At 42.3% G+C, this 26,141-nt stretch overlaps 1 protein-coding gene across 1 annotated transcript in view; it reads right to left on the reverse strand.

Annotated features, from left to right (window-relative positions):
• Positions 1–26,141, reverse strand: part of KIN (Kin17 DNA and RNA binding protein) — a 44,562-nt gene that overhangs the window by 5,587 nt on the left and 12,834 nt on the right. The window contains exons 6-12 of the mRNA XM_059183769.1: positions 24,441–24,489; positions 23,389–23,446; positions 10,907–11,036; positions 8,764–8,814; positions 5,961–6,029; positions 4,940–5,039; positions 2,864–2,964 (exon numbers count right to left, since the gene is read on the reverse strand). Coding sequence (XP_059039752.1) covers positions 2,864–2,964; positions 4,940–5,039; positions 5,961–6,029; positions 8,764–8,814; positions 10,907–11,036; positions 23,389–23,446; positions 24,441–24,489 — 558 coding nt within the window. The remainder of the gene's footprint in view (positions 1–2,863; positions 2,965–4,939; positions 5,040–5,960; positions 6,030–8,763; positions 8,815–10,906; positions 11,037–23,388; positions 23,447–24,440; positions 24,490–26,141) is intronic.

Raw genomic sequence — 26,141 nt, forward strand, 5'->3', positions numbered from 1 at the left:
CTTGGGGGTTTCCTTCCTTTTCAAGAGCAGATGTCATGTGAAGCAATTCAGATACTCGTACACAAACATGTTTGTCTAGCTTAGCTTTGACACCTCAGCTGGCCTTTATTACCAAAAATGAGCCCAACTTTAAATGTATTTGCTTTTTCTGTTCGTATCCGAAACAAAGGGAAAAGGGTTACACTGGGTATTGGGAAAGAACACCAGTCACTAACGTGGACACAGCCGGGAACACAGAGGCAAGAGTGCGGGCCCTGAGCCCAGACTGCCCAAATCCCATCTTCACAAGTGACTTGACCCCTCAGTGCCCCCAGTGTCCCCAGGCAGGGAGTATTAACAGAACCTAGGTTCCTGGGCTGTTGCGAAATATAAATGAGTCACGAAAGAGCTTAGTGAACATGACAGGGTATGAGCTCAATAATTCTTGGCTCTTATTATTGCATCTTTTGGTTAAAATTTGAAAGCTGGTGCTCTCTCTTGCAAAATATAAAATGACGATGATGATCACTCTAACCTTGAAGGGAGGTTTCAGTGTTTTTTATTGTGAATCATACCCTCCCTTGATCCTTTTTATAGTGCTACTCCTTTAACATAGGATAATGACTGTATCTGAAGGAAGTAAGTTCCCAGATAAAAGGCATGACTCAGATCAAATCTTTCATTATCAAGTACAAAGGCCTGTGGTCAAGTGCGCTTTTCCAATGACACAAACCTGGGGAATGAGAAGGGAGCCAGTCACTTGGTTAATCAGGCAGATAGGCTAAAAGGCTGAGACAGGTTTTGAATAATTTGGTAGCTACTTAAAAATCTGCTTAATAAATGAGTAAATCACAAATATTTTGATGCTGATCTACAATTTCAGATGACAAAAAGATAATGATAGTGATAAAAATGGTATTTTGGAAATGATATGATAAATGATAAGAATAATAGATGATTACTGATATGATAAATGATAAAAAAGAACAGCAGGAGAAAGCACTTAGGAAGTTCGTGTGTTTCACGGCAATGATATGAAGGAACTGTGGGGACACAGACCAGTGGACACCCGCTCACAGAAACATTAATTTTTTAAACGTGGCGAGCTCAAAAAAGAAGCAGCAGGTGGATTTCTCCTTTGAAACGTGCGTGCTGCTCTGCAGTCCAGCAGCCCTTCCAGCAGGGGCTCTCCTGTGTCCTGACCCCCTGCGGCTCTGCGCCCCAAGCAAGCTCAGGAAGGAGGAGCCACTCGGGTCATAGCGAGGGAGGAAAGCAAGGGGCCCATGGGAACCACGCTTCGTGACCCAAAGGGATCTGGCGGGACCTACGATGCCCCCCATGGTGACTAGCTGTTTGCATTTCCTGGAGAGGAAAGCATGAATTGGAGCAGGATCTCATTTGGATAGGCCTATGTGTTTAGAAAGTGCTGGAGAATCATTTTGCCAAGGAAATGTGAGACGTTCCATGAGCATGCGCTGGTTGAGTCAGAGAGAAAGACTGACCAGGACCAGCAGAGACGCCTTTTGCTTTCCGGCCCTTATGGTTTATGTTCGAGAACGCTAATTTCTCAGTTCGTGATGTCAGAGACAGGGAAAAAACGCTCCATTTACTTAAATGTGGTTGCTCTCAGATAAGGACCTACACGATTTTCCAAACGCAGTCCAGCAAGGGGCTGAGGGGCCGACAACCCTGTAACGCAAGCCATGGAACTGGGCGGATACCTGCAGTTCTAGAGGCCCCGACGGTCACTGGACTCTCCGAGGGGTCTGCTATCCCCCCGAAGGCTAAGGCGTACGGTACGGGGTGTGAAAACGGATTTCCCCGCAAGAGGCACAGCACAGTTGTCGCAGTTCCAAAACGCATTAGGTCCCGAGGGGGTGGGGGGCAGGAGCCTGCCTCAGGCCCTTCCTTAGCGGGGGAAACAACTCAGGCCTGGCAGGGCCGGGCTCGCAGGCCTGTCCATGGGCCATCCGTTCTGTCAATCAACAAGTTTACTCTTTGCACATCATATTTCCTGAAATTACTCTACTGATCTCTGCTACCTTCTAGCCCTTTATGAAAGGAGGGGCGGACTGTTTAAAATATTGATGTCTGGGGCTTTCCCCCCATTACTTCTGACTCTATGATACCGTGCCAAATCGAGTTTTGTATTAGATGTGAGAGAAAAAAAAGTGGGGATGTGAGACTGTACATTGTACACTGCATACAATTTTATAAAATACAAAGACCAGAAAGGAACGGATCAAAATAGTAAAGGGAGTTATCTGGCTGGGGGATTATGGGTAATCTTTAAAGCTATTTGTATTTAATTGTCCTTTTCAGGTTTTACACAATGAGTATTGCTATGGAATGAATGTGTCCCGCCCAGAACTCACAGTTGTGATCTAATAACGCCCCGTGTGACTGTATTTGGGGAATGATGAGGTCATGGGAGTGGGGCCCTCGTGAATGGCCCAGTGCCCTTATAAGACCCCAGAGAGCTCCCCTGTCCCTTCCACCAGGTGAGGACATGTGAGCCAGGAAGCAGGCCCTCCCCAGACACTAAACCTGCCACTGCCTTGTTCTTGCATTTCCAGCCACCAGAACAAACCGTGAAAAGCACACTGGCTTACAAGCTCCCGGCCTACAGCGTGCTGTTACAGCAGCTCGAGTGGACTAAGACACATATGCATTTCTTTTGAAATCAGAACACAAAATACTTTACAATGGTAGAGTCATTGCAGAAACTAAGCTGACAGATTTCCATATAGGAGAGAAGACAAACAAAAAACCCAGATTCTAAAATAAAACAAAGACCAACCCAATGAAACAAAGACCAACCCAATGAAAGAGAACTATGGCACATTTTTAAAGCATTTAGAAATTTCTGTGTCGATGTACGTACAGTTTCAATGACTATAGTAGCTGAGAAGGTCTTCTCATTGATGGATTCTAAGGTGCCTTCATTCCCTCTGTAGCCTCCATTTAAAACGAGAATTCTTTTTCCTACAGCAGAAAAGAATATCACACTGAATGCAAAGAAAGGTTCACTTTTTTCTTCTACTTTGTTACAGCAAAGTGCAGTTACACTGAATGAACACAGCTGACCACTGAATGAAAACCAAAATCCCTCTTAGAAGTTCTTAATCATTTTAGAACTCCGTAGTATTCTAAAGGAGAGCTTGTATGTCTTGATCACTGTTAACATTTTAAGAATCCTCATGTTTTTTTTTTTTCCATTTATTTGTCAAAGGGATATGTTTTAGCTTTAGATTGCAAGGAATAGAAGGTACTTAGGGGAAATGTCGGTAGTCCAGAAATGACCAGGAAAAATTTAGCTTACTTTGGCTCCTTTTTTTTTTTTTAGATTTTATTTATTTATTTGACAGACAGAGATCACAAGTAGCCAGAGAGGCAGGCAGAGAGGGAGGGAAAGCAGGCTCCACACTGAGCAGAGAGCCCAATGTGGGGCTCAATTCCAGGACCCTGGGATCATGACCTGAGCCGAAGGCAGAGGCTTTAACCTGCTGAGCCACCCATGCGCCCCAACTTTGGCTCCTTTTTTCTCTTAAGAGAGAGAGAGAGGGTGCGTGAGCAAAGAGTGAGGGAAAGAGAGAGAGAATCTTAAGCAGGCTCCACATTCAGCGTGGAGCCTGATGCAAGGTTCGACCTCAGGACTCTGAGATCATAACTTGAGCTGAAATCAAGAGTCGAGCACTAAACCGACTGTGCCATCCAGGCACTCCACTTTGCCTCTTCTTAAAAATCACAGGATGGTTTGGCAGTTTCATAAAAATTTAAATACATCCTACGTGTGAGCTATTCTACTTCTAAGTATTTTCCCGATAGAAAAGAAACCGTATGTCCGTATAAAGACTTGCGTATGAATGTTCTTGGAAATTTTACTTGTAACAGCCAAAAAAACTATAACCAACTAAAATGTCTATCAAAAGGTGACTGAATAAACAGAAAGTGGTACATTCATACAGTGAAACACTAGTTAACAGAAAGAAGTGAGCTACACATAGACACAACAACATGCATGAACCCAAAATAATTACACTTAATGAGAGATGCTAGACCAAAAAACAGGAAACATGGTATGATTTTATTCATATGAACTTCTCGACAGGAACTCCTCTGTAGCGATGGAAAGCAGACAAGTGGTTGCCTCAGGGGCCATGGGAGGCAGGAGTGGAGGGGTGGCAGGGAAGGATTATAAAGGAAGGGGATGAAATTTTCGGTGGGGTAATGGGTGCATTCATGATCACGATTGTAGGGATGGTTTTGAGACAATACTATGGCTGTAAACTGATCACATTGTATACTTTATACAAGTGCAGCTTATTGTGTGTCAATTACATCTCACTGACACCGAAAAAAATTTTTTAAGCCACAGAGTGAGTTTTATTTTAGGGGGAAAGCATAAAGGATCTGATAAGCGGAGGTTTTAGAGACTAACATCATCACCATGTCAGCAATGACGCCACTATGGAAGCTTTGGGTCAAAGGCAAACACCCTAACCATAGCAGCTTTCATACCAGGTATTCAGAAGTACTCAAATGATGAAGACAATTAAGGAAAAGGAAAAAACAAAACAAAACAATACAATACAGACTTTTACTTTACTATCTCAGGTAGCTAGGGAAATATATTAACAATAAGCGTAGTATGATTGATTTTTTTTTTCCTTGTGAGTTTGTGTTTTATATCAGGGAAAAAAAAAAAAAAAAGAAAGAAAAAAAAATGAATCCCAGGAAGGGAAAATGAATTCAGCCACAAAATAGGTTACACAGAGGACTGGTAGGCAAACTCCCATGTCACCCGAAACGAAGCTCATGAGTTAGACCAGCAGCTATATGCTCCTAGAAAGGAAATCCGTGTCTGTAACTGGCAAGTCAAGCCTAGAAGCTATGGTTTTAAGGATGGAATCACTCCTTTCAATAGCAAACACAGTAAATGATCTGCAAAAAGATTTACCTGGTGCTGGAATTACTGTTTCTAAATGAGTCTGGTCAAGTTTCAGCTTGTCTCCAGAGTCAATCATCTTTACAACAGCTGTGTATTTGTCAATTACTTCCTGTCAGGTGAAATCAACATTTTATAACAGCAGAAATAAGTGCAGCAAATTTCAAGGGACAGAAATAGGTTAAGATGAAAACAAACGAATTCCAGTCAAAAGGTAAGAGTAACTCCTTTAGAAATGACACTATTTTATAGAGTCCATATATGACTATTCATTCTAGGCTTCTTTTTAATTTTAAAACTTTTATTACATTTTTATTTGAATTCCAGTAGCGTTCACACATGGTGTTACGTTAGTTTCGGGTGTACAATATAGTGGTTCTATGCTCCCTAATAAAGAATTCAGTTCAAGGCTTAGTGAAGGTTTTCATCTGGAAAGAATAAAGGACTGGCTGGCGATCTTAGAATACGATTTCAGCAGATACAGTGGGAGGAAGAATGCCTAGCTTCACGTACAATAGCAGGGCATTTCTGCACGCACAATGCTGGGTTCCAGGATGGAACTATTTACGAAAGGCCAACAGAGAAAAGGACTGAAGCATCGACTTTTAAATTTTAAAATCCCAGAGCATAAAAGTTTCTCAGGCAAAACACAACAAGGAAGTCCGCCTGGGAACCCTGGGGACATAATCATCTTGCCCCTCCTTAACAAAGAGGAGTGTCTCACTAATGGGCAAGGCACGCAGAGCGCGAGAGTGACTTGAAGCTGTGCCAGTGGGATTTTATACGTGCTATTGGCTCCAGTAAGAAAACACACCAAAGTGAACTAGAAACTATGGCTGCAAAGGAATCATTTTCCCAGCAATTATGAATTCAGCCTTCCTTTTATGGAAATGATAAAGACATATGGAACCATCAAGAACCTGAGACACAATGCTCTGGCCCTAGGATGTGATTTTTCAGGAATAACAGAATGGCTTGACTCGGTCACCCCCAGCTTCTTCCACAAATCCCATTCACAGCCTCCTGTCCTTACCTTCACAACACCCTTTTTCTTATGGTATTTCTCTCCGAGTTTCTTGGTTATAATTTTCACAATGATTTCCTAGAAAAGAATAAAAAAATAAAGATGAAAGGGAAGATATAAGTTAGCTTTCCAGTTTTACTCCTTTGCTCTAAACCATGTTCACCAAAAATCACAGCAAAACGTTAACTGCTCTGCTAAATAAGAAATTTTGAGTTCCAAGCCTTCCCAATTATGCAAAACATTCCCTTAGTGATCTCTTATTTCTTCTTTCTCCCTTTATTCAACACAGTTACCAGGAGGGAAAAATATACCTGTCTCAAGGCTGATTTCCACACTGAAGGTCTCTTGAAATCTAGGACTTTTATCTGTCAATCTCAACCCTATTAATCCACGTCTCTTACAGACAGCTTCTCTCTCTCTCTCCATTCAAGGAAGTGAAAAGGGCCAAAGGTATTACACCGCTGGTGTTCCCTGCTGATAAAAACTCAGATGGCAAGTCTCCCTGTGAATTGCAAGGAACTGAGCCTTTGAGCTTACGCATGACATTTTCCACAATGTTCTTTTCTCATTAGGTTACTCTGAATTTTTGAGACAGATGGGATTCTTCCAGATTAGCTCCCGCTAAAAGTATCGTTCTTCTGAACATCTAATTCTCCAATGGGAGAGAAATCTGGGCTTATTTCATATTAATGCATTCTGCATTTGCTTCTTTATCATCATTTCCTGATTTAGATTAGCTGTCTAGCAGCTGATCATGAAAATTCAATCGCCTGACTTCATGCTATAGTCACTATAGTAATTCTTTCTGTATTTGCTACTTCAAGTGAATGTAACAGAGGTACTAGATGGTCACAAGTAAGCCAATTAAATTTTATTAATCAAAATTCAATAAGGACTTTGTAGGTAGGATATATTATAGAAGAAAAACACATTTAAGAGAATATATGAGTGGTCTTATTCTTAAGCCTCTAGTCTGAGAATCTAGGACTTTCTAAACGAAGCCAAGTAATGCCAAAACAGCTTTTCTGATTTAGCCAGAGTATTTCTGGGCTAAATTTCTCAAAGGCCCTCATGGGTACACACTTAAAATCTGAAGCTAATTCATTACACCATTGAGCTTACTGATACTTGCTCACACAATAGAGCGGTTCAAGATATTTCTGAGTTTAGACAATAAACCCCTCTCCAGTCTGTGCAGCCTACTGGTGATTTTAACAAACATATCGAGCATTTCGACATAAGAGACACACTGATTCTCACTTTTAATGTAATACTCTGTAGCAGGAAAAACATTTGAATAATTTATTGTAACTATCAAAGAGAAAATGTAATTGAATTTAAAGTATTACCAATGGGAAGAAAATTCTTGGACTAAAACTTGGAATGCTTTCTCTCTCTCTTTCTTTTTTGGTTTCTTTTCTTTTTTCCTTTAAACCAATGAACAGGATGTATCAGAATCACCTAGGAGGCTGGTGAAAATACACACTTCATTGGAGAAGACTGGAAGGTGGTAGTAATTTGGAAAAAACACTTTGCTAAAAATCTGTGAATTACTCTCTGAGTAAGAATGACTGCTTTCAGCAAAATTCTTGATTATGTTTTCATAAACAATAATCAAACTATTCATAGTCACATGCCAGCTATTGGAATGGAGAAAACAACAACAAAAAAACCCTTCAGGTCCAGGCTTTGCTGATCTTGACTAACCCTGTCCTCAGAGATGGGGAGTCAGGGTGCCTGAGACACCTCAGGAAGCAGGTCTGTTGACCAGCTGAGGGCACAACCTATTGAATAAGACTGCCAGGGAGATCCTGTATCATTGCTTACTCTATGACCTTGGGGAAGTACTCAAATGCCGATGCCTCAGGGTTTCTCGCCTCTGAAATGGGAATTATAACAGGAATTACCTTATTGGGCTGACAGAAGAATTCATTGACATAATTCATATACAGGACTCACTCACTATTGAAAGCAGCGAGGATATTTTCATGTTAGCTGACTTGCTTCCTGAGCCTTCACGTGGGCACCAGGTAGAAATGCCTCCCACGTAGAAGACCACAAACTAAGACACGGAAGTGAAATTGCCTTCCTGGTTAGAGGGAGCAGGACAGCGAAGGTCTGAGTGAGAACTCTGGATTTCTGGACCTACTCTTACTTTTGGAATCAAAACTATCTAAACGACACACACTCTCACTACTTTTCAGCCTCCTATTGTTGATCAAACCAGTTTCTTTCAGAAGCTTTAATGAAGGCACCCTGAGTGTCTTCTGGAAACTTCACATTTAGGCTCAAAACAGAGCATCAATAAATAATAATGTTTAAAATTATTTGAATGTTTCAAAATTATTATCTTAAAATCACATCAAAGAAATATATGAGAAAATACAAAGCTCTACTTGAGTTTGTGAAATCAAAACCAGCATTTTTCGACAAAGTATCTAGAGGGAGATTCTAAGTTCAATAAGCTGTAAGATGAAAACAAATGCTGCAGCATTCACAGTTCTACTTTTCAGTCTCATTTATGAAAACACAACCCATGTCTTATAGCAAAAACTGGAAATAATTCCAGGCTTAAAATCAAGAGGTCCGCAAACGAATCTGGCAGCAAACTCAAGAAATCTTACCAGCCTATACATGTGAAGTGATTCTCCAATATGGGTGCAAATGATCACTGAAGATCAGATAAAAAGAAAAGTCAGGAAAGTTACAGATCTAGCCATATGATTTAAGTATATTTGAGAAATTCAAGTCTCTTTACGTGATTCACTTTTAAAAGCATTCAGGATGTAAGGAGCCCAAGCTGGGTACGTACAGGCTGTAGCCAGTGGTCTGTTCGGGCAGTTCTTTTCTTCTCCTCTTCGATCTGGAGAACACAGAAGATACAGAAGTCTCTCTTTAAAATCATCAATTTATTTCAAATACCATTCTATGTAGCAAACACCATAAAACATACACCTCAAGGGAAATCCGTGTAATTTACAAGCTCTGACAAATACAAATAACCATTTCTTCCAATTTTTGATTCAAAGAAAAAAAAAAAACATTGGGAGGGTGCCTTTCTGGCTCACTTGGTAGAGTGTGTGATTCTTGGGGTTGTGGGTTCAAGCCCCACCAGGTTCGAGCCCCACAATGAGTGTTGAGACTACATGAAGACAAAAATCTTTAAAAATCTACGCATGTGCGCGCGCACACACACACACACATTCTTGGATTTACAAAAATACATGATAAAGCACGTCAACCGGCCAAGAAAATAAACACAAGCAACCTCTACGTCATCAAGACTGCAAGGCCACGTGCCAGCGCTACGTCCCCGTCTCTCTGCTTCCCCCCTGGTGCCTGCCACAAGCTGGGAAACAAGCAACGTTTTCATGTGATAAAAACACAACACTTGAAACAAATTTTGTGCAGCACAATTAGTTCTACGGTGGTGGCCAAAAGAGGCTTCTCTGTTTGATAAGGGTAATAAATCTTGTGAATGTAGGGCAGGAAAAACCTAACCACGAGAGATGGAAGCACAGGGGTGTCCAAACAAAGAGCGCAGTCTGGCTACTGAGGAGCCACGTGACGCCTTTTTCTTTCCTGACAGAGTAAGTGAACCCAAAGTCCCAACTTCCAATGCGACAGACGCTGCCATTTTTTGGTTGATAATAAATTCCATTTTAATGTCTCCAACTTTCCAATACAAACAAAGAACATTCTAAATTTAGCAGGTTTTTACAAAGCAGAGAGGTCTAGCTTCCCAATTTACTTTGAATTACATTCAGGAACTTCCTGTCATGGCCTACTGAGACACGTCAAGATGTTGCTCCGCCTTCCCTCTCAGACTGTGAAAGCCATGCCAGCTCCCCCACTCACCATGCTCCAGCCACGTGGACCTTTCCGGAAGATCTTTCCTGTCTTGGCACCTTTCCACAAGCTGTCCCCCAGAGCCCGCCCTCAGACCCCCGTAGCACTTAGTATTTTGTAGTAATACTGGTTCTCTTGTTCATACTCGTACTCGCTGGCTCATTTGTTCATGGAATGTCTCTCACTAGAACGAAAGCCCTGTGACACAGCGGCGCTGTACTTTTCTCCCTACCACGGTGACACAGGACCTCGCACGATGCCCAGCACATAACAGCGACTCAGTATTTGCTCAGTGATGGAGTGACCACATCTCCCAGTACATTTTATACTAGACTCTCAGCCGTTCAGACCACCCTGCGTAGTGAGAGCACCCAGAAATGGCAAAGAGTCGCCTCTGTCCCTTCACAAATGAAGAAGAGGGTTGGGGAAATGACTTTACGGGAAAAAACAAGTCAGCTTCTTCTATCCATTTCTTCTTTCCATTCACCGGTCCGTCTTCTCTTTCCTACTTACTTAATAAACGTACTGACAAGGTAAGGCTGTGTGTGGAAAGGGAGACGGGAAGATTAGAACCGCTCTAGCAGCACAGGTAGATTCAGAGCCAAAAAGTGGCCCTAGATCTTAAATCACGGGTTGTCAAGGATTCATCATACAGGCTTAGCCATCAGGCTAAGTCAAATTAAAAATATGTCCTAGCTTCGTCTCACTGGCTAGGAGGTGGCAGGTGAGGTCAGAGCCCGAAGGAGAGCAGGGGTTGGCGGGAGGAATCCGCAGAGGAGGCCCATTTCACAGAGCCACGGAAGGGAAACAGAGCTTTCGTTTTGGGCTTCAGTGACTGCCCAAGCCCTTCTGCTTGAATTCCACAGACCATGAACACACAGAGAGTTCTGAAGACAGCACTTGAGGCAAGAAAATAAACGTGTAATGACGGATTCCAACTCTGCTCAGATGGAACCGTGGCCACGCTCCCTTCCCCCAATGCTGTCTGAGTACCTCTTCTGACTTTATGTTAACCCAGGAATTAGTGAGACTAAACTTTCCTTAGTTTGAATTATGTCACTCCTCTAACGGCTAATACGTCGTCGATAAGCAGCTCGTAACTATACCTCCATGATTTCGTCGAGGGCAGATTTCTTTTTTTTCTTTTCTTTTGATTGAGCTGAGCTCCGGGAAGATTCTTTCCTTTTAACTGATGCTGCATTCCCGATGGTACTCAATGCGCTTGGTCCCAAGGAACTGGTGAAAAGAAGAGCCATGCCTGTTAACAAACCCTATGCACAGAAGGCGGCTTTTGAATGTGCAGGGGAACAGTACAGAAGATATCTGTTACATGATTAATTTTCAACAGATTCGTCAAAACAAGAGAGGACCTGTCTTTAGGCCTGCAGGACCCTAAGCAGCATGAGAACATGTGACCTTTCCTGCCTTAACGCCCTTCCCTCAGTGCCCACCATGATCAGCACAGACCAGTGGTGACAATGCCAGCTTCGGCTTCGGGGTTAGGCAGATCAGGGTCCAAGGGGACTTCTGCTTCTGACCTTGGGCGATTCACTTTTCTAAGCTTCAGTTCCTCATCCATGAACGAGGATAACCATGGGACCCAACTCAGAGCTCAACTGCGAGGATCAAATAGGAGGCTGGCAATGAAGTCTAGCACATTACGGGCAGTTCGATTTTTTGAAAGCAATCTCACCATGTCACCTAATTTCTGATGGTTCCTAACTGTCTAGAACTGACAGTGTAAACTGTTTTTTAGTGTGGTATCAAATTGTCACCACTGGCCCAAGAAATGGTATTTCTGAATTATTATATACACCAGCCATTCGGAATAACTTGTTACTGAGCCATGCCATGTTTTAGGCCTTTGTAAACCACCTCTCTTATACCTAGAACAATCTCTCCAATTATCTCCATTTGTCCCAAGACTTTAAGATCCATTCTTCATGAGGGTTTCAACTGCCATAACACTTTCCAGCGTGTATCCTGTGTCACCTTGTATTATAATCCTTTGCATATACGATATGTACATTTAATAATGTGTACATATTTGTATATACTTACTTTTTTCCTGTAAAGCAAGCTGTTATCTTGTGACCCACATAAAATACATGCTCAGTCAATATTTCAATGACTCTTACCAGTGTAACCATTTAGTTTGTCTTATTTGCAAAAGACGAACAAAGGATAAATCCATGTACGAAGCTACCACGGAGACAGAAGAGCAAGACAGAAAGTGTGATGAACAGGAAAACAACAGAACTTTACTCGGACTCTTTTTAAGAGGGGGAAGTGTGGGGGAGGAGTCAAGATGGCGGAGAAGTAGCAAGCTGAGACTGCTTCAGCTAGCCGGAGATCAGCTAGATAGCTTATCTAAAGATTGCAAACACCTGAAAATCCATCGGCAGATCGAAGAGAAGAAGAACAGCAATTCTGGAAACAGAAAAACAACCACTTTCTGAAAGGTAGGACCGGCGGAGAAGTGAATCCAAAGCGACGGGAAGATAGACCCCGGGGGGAGGGGCCGGCTCCAGGCAAGCGGCGGAGCAACCGCGCACAAAATCAGGACTTTTAAAAGTCTGTTCCGCTGAGGGACATCGCTCCAGAGGCTAAACCGGGGCGAAGCCCACGCGGGGTCAGCGTGGCCTCAGGTCCCGCAGGGTCACAGAAGGATCGGGGGTGTCTGAGTGTCGCAGAGCTTGCGGGTATTGGAACGGGAAAGCCGGCTACAGAGACAGAGCCGACAGTAAGCTCGCAGCTCCGTGTTACCTTGAACCGGTCGCAGGCTCGGTGAGCTCGGAGCGCGGCCGGAGGTCAGGCAGACGGGAGTAACTGGGCGCTGTTCTCTGAGGGCGCACTGAGGAGTGGGGCCCTGGGCTCTCGGCTCCTCCGGGCCGGAGACCAGGAGGCCGCCATTTGTATTCCCGTCCTCTGGAACTCTACGGAAAGCGCTCAGGGAACAAAAGCTCCTGAAAGCAAACCCGAGCGGATTACTCACCCCGGCCCCGGGTAAGGGCGGTGTAATTCCGCCTGGGGCAAAGACACTTGAGAATCACTACAACAGGCCCCTCCCCCAGAAGATCAACAAGAAATCCAGCCGAGACCAAGCTCACCTACCAAGGAGTGCGGTTTCAATACCAAGGAGAGCAGCAGAATTCCAGAGGAGGAGAAAGCCAAGCACGGAACTCATGGCTTTTTTCCTGTGATTTTTTTTAGTCTTGCAGTTAATTTAATTTTTTCTTTTTCATTTTTTTTTTTTTTTTTTCTCGCCTTCGGGTAAAATTTTTTTTTTTTTTAACTGTTACCTTTTTCTTTTTTAACGATTTTTTACTAGTTTATCTAATATATATATATATTTTTTTACATTTTTCTTAGGTGTTTTCTTTTTTAAAAAAAAAAATTCTTTTCTTTTTTTTTTTTTTTTTTTTTTCTTTTTTTTTTTTTTTCTTTTTTCTTTCTTCCTTTTTGAACCTCTTTTTATCCCCTTTCTCCCCACTCACGATTTTGGATCTCTTCTAATTTGGCTAAAGCATATTTTCCTGGGGTTGTTGCCACCCTTTTAGTATTTTACTTGCCCCTTCATTTACTCTTATCTGGACAAAATGACAAGACGTAAAAATTCACCACAAAAAAAAGAACAAGAGGCAGTACCGAAGGCTAGGGACCTAATCAATACAGACATCGGTAATATGTCAGATCTAGAGTTCAGAATGACAATTCTCAAGGTTCTAGCCGGGCTCGAAAAAGGCATGGAAGATATTAGAGAAACCCTCTCGAGAGATATAAAAGCCCTTTCTGGAGAAATAAAAGAACTAAAATCTAACCAAGTTGAAATCAAAAAAGCTATTAATGAGGTGCAATCAAAAATGGAGGCTCTCACTGCTAGGATAAATGAGGCAGAAGAAAGAATTAGTGATATAGAAGACCAAATGACAGAGAATAAAGAAGCTGATCAAAAGAGGGACAAACAGCTACTGGACCACGAGGGGAGAATTCGAGAAATAAGTGACACCATAAGACGAAACAACATTAGAATAATTGGGATTCCAGAAGAAGAAGAAAGTGAGAGGGGAGCAGAAGGTATACTGGAGAGAATTATTGGGGAGAATTTCCCCAATATGGCAAAGGGAACAAGCATCAAAATTCAGGAGGTTCAGAGAATGCCCCTCAAAATAAATAAGAATAGGCCCACACCCCGTCACATAATAGTAAAATTTACAAGTCTCAATGACAAAGAGAAAATCCTGAAAGCAGCCCGGGAAAAGAAGTCTGTAACATACAATGGTAAAAATATTAGATTGGCAGCTGACTTATCCACAGAGACCTGGCAGGCCAGAAAGAGCTGGCATGATATTTTCAGAGCACTAAACGAGAAAAACATGCAGCCAAGAATACTATATCCAGCTAGGCTATCATTGAAAATAGAAGGAGAGATTAAAAGCTTCCAGGACAAACAACAACTGAAAGAATTTGCAAATACCAAACCAGCTCTACAGGAAATATTGAAAGGGGTCCTCTAAGCAAAGAGAGAGCCTACAAGTGGTAGATCAGAAAGGAACAGAGACCATATACAGTAACAGTCACCTTACAGGCAATACAATGGCACTAAATTCATATCTCTCAATAGTTACCCTGAATGTGAATGGGCTAAATGCCCCTGTCAAAAGACACAGGGTATCAGAATGGATAAAAAAACAAAACCCATCTATATGTTGCCTCCAAGAAACACATTTTAAGCCCGAAGACACCTCCAGATTTAAAGTGAGGGGGTGGAAAAGAATTTACCATGCTAATGGACATCAGAAGAAAGCAGGAGTGGCAATCCTTATATCAGATCAATTAGATTTTAAGCCAAAGACTGTAATAAGAGATGAGGAAGGACACTATATCATACTCAAAGGGTCTGTCCAACAAGAAGATTTAACAATTTTAAATATCTATGCCCCCAACGTGGGAGCAGCCAACTATATAAACCAATTAATAACAAAATCAAAGAAACACATAAACAACAATACAATAATAGTAGGGGACTTTAATATTCCCCTCACTGAAATGGACAGGTCATCCAAGCAAAAGATCAGCAAGGAAATAAAGGCCTTAAATGACACACTGGACCAGATGGACATCACAGATATATTCAGAATATTTCATCCCAAAGCAACAGAATACACATTCTTCTCTAGTGCACATGGTACATTCTCCAGAATAGATCACATCCTCGGTCCTAAATCAGGACTCAACCGGTATCAAAAGATTGGGATCATTCCCTGCATATTTTCAGACCACAATGCTCTAAAGCTAGAACTCAACCACAAAAGGAAGTTTGGAAAGAACCCAAATACATGGAGACTAAACAGTATCCTTCTAAAGAATGAATGGGTCAACCGGGAAATTAAAGAAGAATTGAAAAAAATCATGGAAACAAATGATAATGAAAATACAACGGTTCAAAATCTGTGGGACACAACAAAGGCAGTCCTGAGAGGAAAATATATAGCGGTACAAGCCTTTCTCAAGAAACAAGAAAGGTCTCAGGTACACAACCTAACCCTACACCTAAAGGAGCTGGAGAAGGAACAAGAAAGAAACCCTAAGCCCAGCAGGAGAAGAGAAATCATAAAGATCAGAGCAGAAATCAATGAAATAGAAACCAAAAAAACAATAGAACAAATCAACGAAACTAGGAGCTGGTTCTTTGAAAGAATTAATAAAATTGATAAACCCCTGGCCCGACTTATCAAAAAGAAAAGAGAAAGGACGCAAATAAATAAAATAATGAATGAAAGAGGAGAGATCACAACTAACACCAAGGAAATACAAACTATTATAAGAACATACTATGAGCAACTCTACGGCAATAAATTTGACAATCTGGAAGAAATGGATGCATTCCTAGAAACATATAAACTACCACAACTGAACCATGAAGAAATAGAAAGCCTGAACAGACCCATAACCAGTAAGGAGATTGAAACAGTCATTAAAAATCTCCAAACAAACAAAAGCCCAGGGCCAGACGGCTTCCCGGGGGAATTCTACCAAACATTTAAAGAAGAACTAATTCCTATTCTCCTGAAACTGTTCCAAAAAATAGAAATGGAAGGAAAACTTCCAAACTCATTTTATGAGGCCAGCATCACCTTGATCCCAAAACCAGACAAGGATCCCACCAAAAAAGAGAGCTATAGACCGATATCCTTGATGAACACAGATGCGAAAATACTCAACAAAATACTAGCCAATCGGATTCAACAGTACATTAAAAAGATTATTCACCACGACCAAGTGGGATTTATTCCAGGGCTGCAAGGTTGGTTCAACATCCGCAAATCAGTCAATGTGATACAACACATCAATAAAAGTAAGAACAAGAACCATATGATACTCTCAATAGATGCTGAAAAAGCATTTGACAAAGTACAACATCCCTTCCTGATCAAAACTCTTCAAAGTGTAGGGATAGAGGGCACATACCTCAATATCATCAAAGCCATCTATGAAAAACCCACCGCAAATATCATTCTCAATGGAGAAAAACTGAAAGCTTTTCCGCTAAGGTCAGGAACACGGCAGGGATGTCCATTATCACCACTGCTATTCAACATCGTACTAGAGGTCCTAGCCTCAGCAATCAGACAACAAAAGGAAATTAAAGGCATCCAAATCGGCAAAGAAGAAGTCAAATTATCACTCTTCGCAGATGATATGATACTATATGTGGAAAACCCAAAAGACTCCACTCCAAAACTGCTAGAACTTATACAGGAATTCAGTAAAGTGTCAGGATATAAAATCAATGCACAGAAATCAGTTGCATTTCTCTACACCAACAGCAAGACAGAAGAAAGAGATATTAAGGAGTCAATCCCATTTACAATTGCATCCAAAACCATAAGATACCTAGGAATAAACCTAACCAAAGAGACACAGAATCTATACTCAGAAAACTATAAAGTACTCATGAAAGAAATTGAGGAAGACACAAAGAAATGGAAAAATGTTCCATGCTCCTGGATTGGAAGAATAAATATTGTGAAAATGTCTATGCTACCTAAAGCAATCTACACATTTAATGCAATTCCTATCAAAGTACCATCCATCTTTTTCAAAGAAATGGAACAAATAATTCTAAAATTTATATGGAACCAGAAAAGACCTCGAATAGCCAAAGGGATATTGAAAAAGAAAGCCAACGTTGGTGGCATCACAATTCCGGACTTCAAGCTCTATTACAAAGCTGTCATCATCAAGACAGCATGGTACTGGCACAAAAACAGACACATAGATCAATGGAACAGAATAGAGAGCCCAGAAATAGACCCTCAACTCTATGGTCAACTAATCTTCGACAAAGCAGGAAAGAATGTCCAATGGAAAAAAGACAGCCTTTTCAATAAATGGTGCTGGGAAAATTGGACAGCCACATGCAGAAAAATGAAATTGGACCATTTCCTTACACCACACACAAAAATAGACTCAAAATGGATGAAGGACCTCAATGTACGAAAGGAATCCATCAAAATCCTTGAGGAGAACACGGGCAGCAACCTCTTCGACCTCTGCCGCAGCAACATCTTCCTAGGAACAACGCAAAAGGCAAGGGAAGCAAGGGAAAAAATGAACTACTGGGATTTCATCAAGATCAAAAGCTTTTGCACAGCAAAGGAAACAGTTAACAAAATCAAAAGACAACTGACAGAATGGGAGAAGATATTTGCAAACGACATATCAGATAAAGGACTAGTGTCCAGAATCTATAAAGAACTTAGCAAACTCAACACCCAAAGAACAAATAATCCAATCAAGAAATGGGCAGAAGACATGAACAGACATTTCTGCAAAGAAGACATCCAGATGGCCAACAGACACATGAAAAAGTGCTCCATATCACTTGGCATCAGGGAAATACAAATCAAAACCACAATGAGATATCACCTCACACCAGTCAGAATGGCTAAAATCAACAAGTCAGGAAATGACAGATGCTGGCGAGGATGCGGAGAAAGGGGAACCCTCCTACACTGTTGGTGGGAATGCAAGCTGGTGCAGCCACTCTGGAAAACAGCATGGAGGTTCCTCAAAATGTTGAAAATAGAACTGCCCTATGACCCAGCAATTGCACTATTGGGTATTTACCCTAAAGATACAAATGTAGTGATCCAAAGGGACACATGCACCCGAATGTTTATAGCAGCAATGTCCACAATAGCCAAACTATGGAAAGAACCTAGATGTCCATCAACAGATGAATGGATCAAGAAGATGTGGTATATATACACAATGGAATACTATGCAGCCATCAAAAGAAATGAAATCTTGCCATTTGCAACAACATGGATGGAACTAGAGCGTATCATGCTTAGCGAAATAAGTCAAGCAGAGAAAGACAACTATCATATGATCTCCCTGATATGAGGAAGTGGTGATGCAACATGGAGGCTTAAGTGGGTAGAAGAATAAATGAAACAAGATGGGATTGGGAGGGAGACAAACCATAAGTGACTCTTAATCTCACAAAACAAACTGAGGGTTGCCGGGGGGAGGGGGTTGGGGAGAAGGGGGTGGGATTATGGACATTGGGGAGGGTATGTGATTTGGTGAGTGCTGTGAAGTGTGTAAACCTGGTGATTCACAGACCTGGGGATAAAAATATATGTATATAAAAAATATATGTTTATAAAAAAAAAAAAAAAAAAAAAAAAAAAAAAAAAAAAGAGGGGGAAGTGTGAGTGGAGGGGATGGGGCGGGGCAGAGGAAGAGGGGAGGGAGGGAGAGCACGGAAGCAGGGGGAGCAGCAGGCAGAGGGAGCAGCAGGCTCTCTGCTGAGCAAGGAACTGGATGTGGGACTCCATCCCAGGACCCTGGGATCATGGCCAGAGCCAAAGGCAGACGCTTTACCGACTGAGCCCCCAGGCGCCCCTAACGACTCTTCCGTCCGGGCGCCCCGGTCAGGACTGCCTCGCCCGGTCAGGACTGCCTCGCCCGGCCATCCCGGCAGGCGTTCTCCGGTCACCGAGCTCTCAGCTTTTACATTTACCCGTTGGCAATTTCACTTACTGGCTTTTGTCCCATAATTCAATCCTCTGAATAGATTTCTAAGTTCTGATTCTGTTTCTGGGACCCTGTGCTCTGGTGTGGGGAAGTCAACTGGGGCAGCTGCTGGGGCCAACAGCGAGGCAGAGCCGTCATATAACCCGGCCCTTGCGCGCTGGGTCCCTCCCCGGAGGCACGGAGAGCAGGGACACGAACGGGCACTGTTCACGATCGCCCAGAGGACAGACTGACTCCAGTGTCTGCGGACTGATGAAGACATGAAGCAAATGCAGTGCGTACACACAAAAGGATATTATTCAGCCTCGAAAAGGAGGAAATTTCAACACATGCCACAACATGGATGGACCCTACAGACATTAAAGTGGTGACAGAAGCCAGGGGCAAAAGGGCATTTGCAGTACGCTTCTCCTCCTGTGAGAAGCCTAGAACAGGCCAATCCATAGAGACAGAAAGCAGAGTAGAGGCTACTGGCAGCTGGGGGCTATCTGGAAATGGGGAATTAAGTGTTTAATGGGGACAGAGTTCCAGTTTGGGCTGATGAGAGAGTCCGGGAGATGGATACCAGTGACAACTACGTAACAATGTGAAGCTACTTACCTCCCCTGCCCTGTATGTTTAAAAATGGTGAAAATGGTCACTTTATATGTATTTTACCACACACACAAAAAATAAACTCAATAGAAACAAAGTTTTCTGTCAAGAACATTTATTTGGCATGATTAAATGTCTACAGTGTGACAAGCAATGGGGATAAAAATGTGACCAGAACAGCCCATCAGGATCTCACAATCTCCTGTGAGAGACCAGACACAGGACAGTCTGGGAAGAAAGGACAGAAGATGTGAAGGCAAGAGAGGGTGAGCCACCGCAGCTCATTTTGGACAGTGCAAGCAATTCAGCATAGCTGGACGGCAAGGGGCAGGAGAGACCCCTGGATCACAATGGTCACAAAGCAGCACAGACAAAAATGAAAAGTTATTCCACAGGTGAAAGAAAAGCATTTAGAAAGATCCTTCTGCTGGCAACATCAAGATTCTATTAGAGCTAAAACGAATAAGGAAGAATGCGAGAAATGTTGCCAGAACAAATTATGAAGGACAGAAGCCAGGAACAGGGAAACCAAAGAAATGACAATAGCAAGAAAAGAAAAAGTCGGTATTCCAAAGAGTAATAAAATAGCAAATCTGAGAGCCTAGATAAAAAAGATATTCTAGTAAAACCAAAATTGTATAAATTGTTGAAGTTTGTATAATCAAGATTATGTTGTTAAGTTGAAGAAGCTAATTAATTCCCTTGCCTGCAAAAGATATCAGCACAATATTTTACCAAGTTTTACCAAGCTTCCTTACCTGAAAACACGAGTCAAAAAAGAATACTTGTACAAATCATTTTAAAAGTAGGCAATTAAATATCAATCTCATTAATGAACATTAAAAAACAAAACAAAATAGTCCATTTTTTTTCAGCTGTGCATTATTACTAATAATTTATTTTTTATTTTTTATTTTATTTTATTTTTTTTGAGAGAGAGCGCCCTCCGCCCCTTGCATGAGCGGGCAGAGGGGAGAGGCAGAGGGGGAGGGAGAGAGAGAATCTCAAGCAGACTCCCTGCCAAGTCGGGAGGCAGATGCGGGCTCGATCCCACAACCCTGAGATCATGACCTGAGCTGAAGTCGAGAGTTGGGCACTTAAGCAAGCAAGCCACCCAGGCGCCCCAGCTGTGTATTATATATATATATATATTTTAAAGATTTTATTTTTATTTATTTGACAGACAGAGAGATTGTAAGAAGGCAGAGAGGCAGGCAGAGAGAGCAGGGGAAGCAGGCTCCCTGCTGAGCAGAGAGCCTGATGTGGGGCTCGATCCCAGGACCCTGAGATCATGACCTGAGCCAAAGTCAGAGGCTTTAACCCACTGAGCCACCCAGGTGCCCCAGCTGTGTACTATATTTGATCTTACACTAGCTGCTCTAACAATAACATCCCTTTATCCCCAAAGGTTCAATTAGAGGCTGACAAAACCAAGATGGGGTAATATGGGGCCAAAATCAAGGCAAGAAATGAACGGAAACAGATTGGAAATGGAACGTTTGCTTCTAGAACGGCCCTAGAATTCTGCTGTCAGGAACTGGAGTGGGTCCTAACGCAATTAAAGAAGAGAAGCCCCAAAACAGAAATGGAAACCAAGTAACCTCTGTTCAAACAGAGAAGCAGGGCTTGTCTCTGTGCCTCAATATAATATCAAGTATAATTCTTTATATCCAGAGCCTTTCGTTCATTCTGAGTTTTAGATAAACAAGAGATATAAATCAACAGGAAAATAAATCTCAAACTCTATTAAAATAGGCCATAATCTCAGAAAAAGAAAATTTAGATGAGTCTTTCCATTGCATTACCTCTGACACTACTTATGAGTTATTATTGATACTTGCGACTGAACTTACAGAACTTAATCAAATAAAACTATTTTTCCTCATAACGCCAGAGCATCGGGGAAAGAAGGCTAACTAGCAGACCCCAGAGGTAACAGGTCCTCATCCTTAGAGTTAATACATGTCACCTTATTGGCAAAAGGGTCTCTGCAAATGAGGTAAGTTATAGCTTCTGAGATGAGATTATTGTGGGTGGCTGGAGCGGCCTCTCTGTGCAACCACACGCATCCTTTTAGGAGGGAAACAGGCAGGCATGACACAAAGAGAAGGTGATGTGAAGACGGAGCCAGGAGAGTCCGGAAGACACTGCTTCCGAAAACTGAAGGATGCGGCCACAAGCTAAGGAATGCCAAGAGCCAGCAGAAGCTGGAAAAGGCCAAGAACAGCCTCACCCCAACCCCAGACCCTCTGGAGGAGGCGTGGCTCACACAGGGCTTCATTTCAACTCAAGGACACTGGCCTCCAGAGACACAAAACACTTCTATGTTTCAAGACACTTGGATTGGGGCGCCTGGGTGGCTCAGTCCGTGAAGCGTCTGCCTTTGGCTCAGGTCATGATCCCAGGGTCCTGGGATCAAGACCCCCACTGGGCTCCCTGGTCCTCGGGGAGTCTGCTTCTCCCTCTGCCCCTCCCCCTGCTTGTGCTCTCTCTCACTTTGCTCTCTCTGTCTCAATAGTAAAATCTTTTTAAAAAAGATACTTGGTTTATGGTAATTTGTTACAGCAGCCATAGAAAACTAATACAAGGGAGACCAGTTTGGGGGCCACTGGGACCAATTTTAACATTTATCTACACTCAGGAATAACAAACAATAAGGGAGAAGTGAGTGAAACAGGTACGGGTCCCAAACCATAAGGCACGTATGATTTGATACATGTCAATCTGTCTTCTAGGTCATATCCTACTAATACTTTGAAAAGAATTTTCCTTTCAAATGTACCGTATGTGAAACCCAATTAACCCCCTTCAGGTGTCAATTCTGAAATGTTTAGATCAAAGCGAAGCTCTCTGGCCAGACATCCCGAAGCAGCTGTACATTGGTTCCATCTATTCCCTTCACATCTCCTGGCCGCTTACCTAGCTGTGCCAAGAAGCACTAGCCTACAACTTATCCAAGAAAACCGAGTTAGCTCTTAAATAAACCACATGTTAAAATACTAAGTAAAATAGCAAATACTGGCCAACTCCAAACAAAGTTTTGCTAGACACCGGGAAGCACCAGTAGGAAGGTACTTTCCTGAGTATCTGTTGTCTCGTTTTATTTAATCTCCGTAACCAAACCGGACACGTTGTGCATCACAGACAGTGAATAAATATTTGGGGAAAGAACAGATAAGCACCGAAGGTGCAAAGGGAACAGAGGCACCGGACCACGTGCCATGCCGGGGCTTGGTAAACTCCAACCTGAGGGCCAGAGGCAGGCTGCTGCCTGTCTTCAGAAATAAGATCTTACTGGAATACAGCCATGTGTGTTTGTTGACTCGCTGTCTGCGGCAGCCTTCTCACTCCGATGGCAGTCTAGTGGTTGTGACAAAGACAGATGGCCAATAACGTCTACAATATTGACTCTGGGGCCTTTTACCGAAAAGCTCGGTCAGGCCCTGCTCAGTGACTGCACCGGGCAGCAGGAAGGCAGCTACAAGGGCATGCCGACAGGCACATGTACCCTCCACCAGGGGCTAAGACGATGCGTGAGTAACCTAGTCTCTGTCTCACAACATCTTTACACAGTCAGCAGAACAAAAACTGTATCCCCCAGCTAATATTTAAACTTGGTGAGTGAGCTGTGATAGAAAAATCAATAGTGTTATGCAGGGGGGACCGTTATGTGGAGAAGGACCCGCAGGAAAGCAAAAACTTGTCATGTGAGGCATTCACTCGAAATGTGCCTTTCCTCAGAAGCATCCTATCATCATGGACAGGTAAGAAAAAAAAAATAGCTGCTAACAAACAAAACCAAACCACCATCAAACGGAAACAAGACAAGGGAAAACATTATAACCAGAAAAAAAAAAAAAATTCACAGTCCGGAAGCTTTTAAAATGTAGTCATCAGCATTTCACAAAAACTCTCAAGTTCTAAGAGATCTGGTCCTAGAGCTCACCTGGATTTGGAAGACGTTGCTGCCGAACTACATGCTCCTTTATTCAAATTGAATGTAACTGGAAGGAAAAAATGATATATTTTTACATGTATATTTCATCATACATATAATAAGTATGTGTGTGTGTGTGTGTGTGCATGTGTGCGTGTGTGTGTGTTTCAGGAAAATTATAAAACTTATCAGATAAGACCAAAATGTATCCACACAGACGTTCATGGACATTTTGAATAAATGAGAGCTGGAATGCTACCCAGCTACCCAGCGACGATGACTTCTGGAAGATAATACTAAGCAATGCTCACAGAGCTGGGAATTGAGCTACCGGCGACTGCCTTGGCCACTCTCTGCCTCCACAGCTCCCCCTCCCCGTGCTAAGGGAACAGGACTCCAAGTCAGCTCGGGTGTGTAATGTAGCTCTTAGACATGGTTTGGAGCTCGAGTCTGAATGTCTGTGTCCCCCTAAAACTGGTACGTTGAAAACCTAATGTCCGAAGTCATATGATTAGGAGGTGGGGAGATTCAGGAGGTATTAGTAAGGTTCTTTTGCTCTAAACCAATCAGAATAATCCCACTTCATTTCCCAGTGACTGCTTCAGATAGAGGCTGATATGGACTGGCCATGATATTCAGAAGGAAGTCTGCTGGCCGGAGGAGTGTTTTCTAGATAAATTTTCCTTTTTCCTTGCTCACCGGGGACTCCGGAAGAGATGCCTTCTGTTGTCCTCTGGACAATGTGGGTGTGCATACAATGGCCAAAGTGACCGCCCCACCTTGTGTCCAGCGGCTGACAGAGGGCCTGGCAACCAGAACCGCTCTACTTCTGGGACTCTTACTCTGGCAACATACTTCCTTATTACTTAGACTAGTTTTAGTTGGTTTTGTTACTTGTAGTTGAAGGCACCCTACCTGGTTCATTGTTACCTTTTCGTAAACCGGTAAAAACAATGCATTCCAGACAGATTATACATCTTGCCCCCAAACATGGCGCTAGTTTTAGGCAGAGCCGATATAAAATCATCCATATTAAAAGAGTAAGAAAAAAGTAAAACCACCTTTTTCTTCGTCATTTTCTCTGCTTAATTCCGTAAAAATAGGGGCCTCCTAAAAGGCAAAAAAAAAAAAAAAAAAGAAAGAAAGAAAGAAAGAAAGAAAAAAGAAAAAAAAGAGGATGATGGTTTGGTTCACAGTGCATTTACTATCAATATTCAAGAGTCCCAAATTATGACTTGCTACCATGTTACAAGGCAGCTCCAACATGCAGCTCTGAAATGGTTTAAGATCCAGGCGCCTGGGCTGCTCAGCTGGTCAAGTACCTGCCTACGGCTCTGGCCATGATCCCAGAATCCTGGGATCAAGGCCTACATTGAGGTCCCTGCTCAGTGGGGAATCCGCTTCTCCCTCCCTCCTGCTGTTTCTCTCTCTCTCTCAAATACATAAATGAGATCTTTAAAAAATATAAAATGATCAAGATCCTAGTTAAGAAATTATACGTACTGCAAATATTCTTCAACTGAGAATTATTTCAAAGGTGAAAAAAGTGGCTTCTTTGTACCACATTGCAGAAGATTACCTACATTTTTATTTCTACTACAATTTAAACAGAAAACAACATAAAACAATTAACCTTTAGAATTTTAGCTAGAGGATGGAGTGCCTGGGTGGCTCCTTTGGTTAAGCATCTGCCTTTGGCTCAGGTCATGATCTCGGGGTCCTGGAATCCAGCCCTGCATCAGGCTCCCTGCTCAGCGGGGGAGTCAGTTTCTCCTTTTCCCTTGCACTGCTCATGCTCTCTCTTGCTTGCTCTCTCTCTCTCTCAAACAGATAAAATCTTAAAAAATTAGAATTTTAGCTAGAGGGTTACTTTAAAAAGCAAAACCCTTCTATACAGTGGGAGAGTTCAGTGTAATATCAAGAGCCTAAGACTAACTCACACTGAACCGCAGATCAAACCCACCTCTGCACGTTATTAGCTCCCGCACCATCTCACCATCTCCCCGTACCTCAACTACTCTGTCTATAAAACAGGAATACTGTGCACATCTAGAGGTGTCGTAAGGATAAATAGGATAAAATAAAGGAAGCTCTTAGCATAACGCCTGCAACAGGGTTTGATAAACGTTAGCTGTTATTTCTACTAATAAAAATGTTGTCTTAAGATGCAGCTGAGAAATTCTTTTCTCCATTAGGATCTCATGAAGGAAGGCGAAAGACAAGATGCTACATTTGAAAAACTGATAATATTTAAGAATGCAATGAGGAAACACTGAGCAGTAGGCTTCCCTCTGCCTTTAAGGGGAGGATGCTATTTATACTTAAAGAGTGCAAATTAACTTGAAGATTTTAGTGGAATTAAGCTAAAATGTTACAAAAGGTAAACGAATTTCTTCCACATAAGCTGTGATCCTTCTTAATTTCCACAAGAGGAAATTACCATTTTCCCTCTACTGAAAGCAGAGGTTTAAAAATGAAAAAGGCGAATCAATTTCAGGAATAAAAAGCTTTAGATCTCAGGTGCCTGGGTGGCTCAGTGGGTTAAGCCCAGGCCTTCTACTTGGGTCGTGATCTCAGGGTCCTGGGATGGAGCCCCACATTGGGCTCTCTGCTCAGCGGGGAGCCTGCTTCCTCCTCTCTGCCTACTTGTGATCTGTCGGTCAAGTGAATAAATAAAATCTTAAAAAAAAAAAATGCTTGTAGATCTTAGGCAAGGGTTTAAATTTGTCAATTACAGCAGTTTAACCATTGTTTTACTTTAA

Source organism: Mustela lutreola, chromosome 8, assembly GCF_030435805.1.
Source record: "Mustela lutreola isolate mMusLut2 chromosome 8, mMusLut2.pri, whole genome shotgun sequence".
Classification (NCBI taxonomy): domain Eukaryota; kingdom Metazoa; phylum Chordata; class Mammalia; order Carnivora; family Mustelidae; genus Mustela; species Mustela lutreola.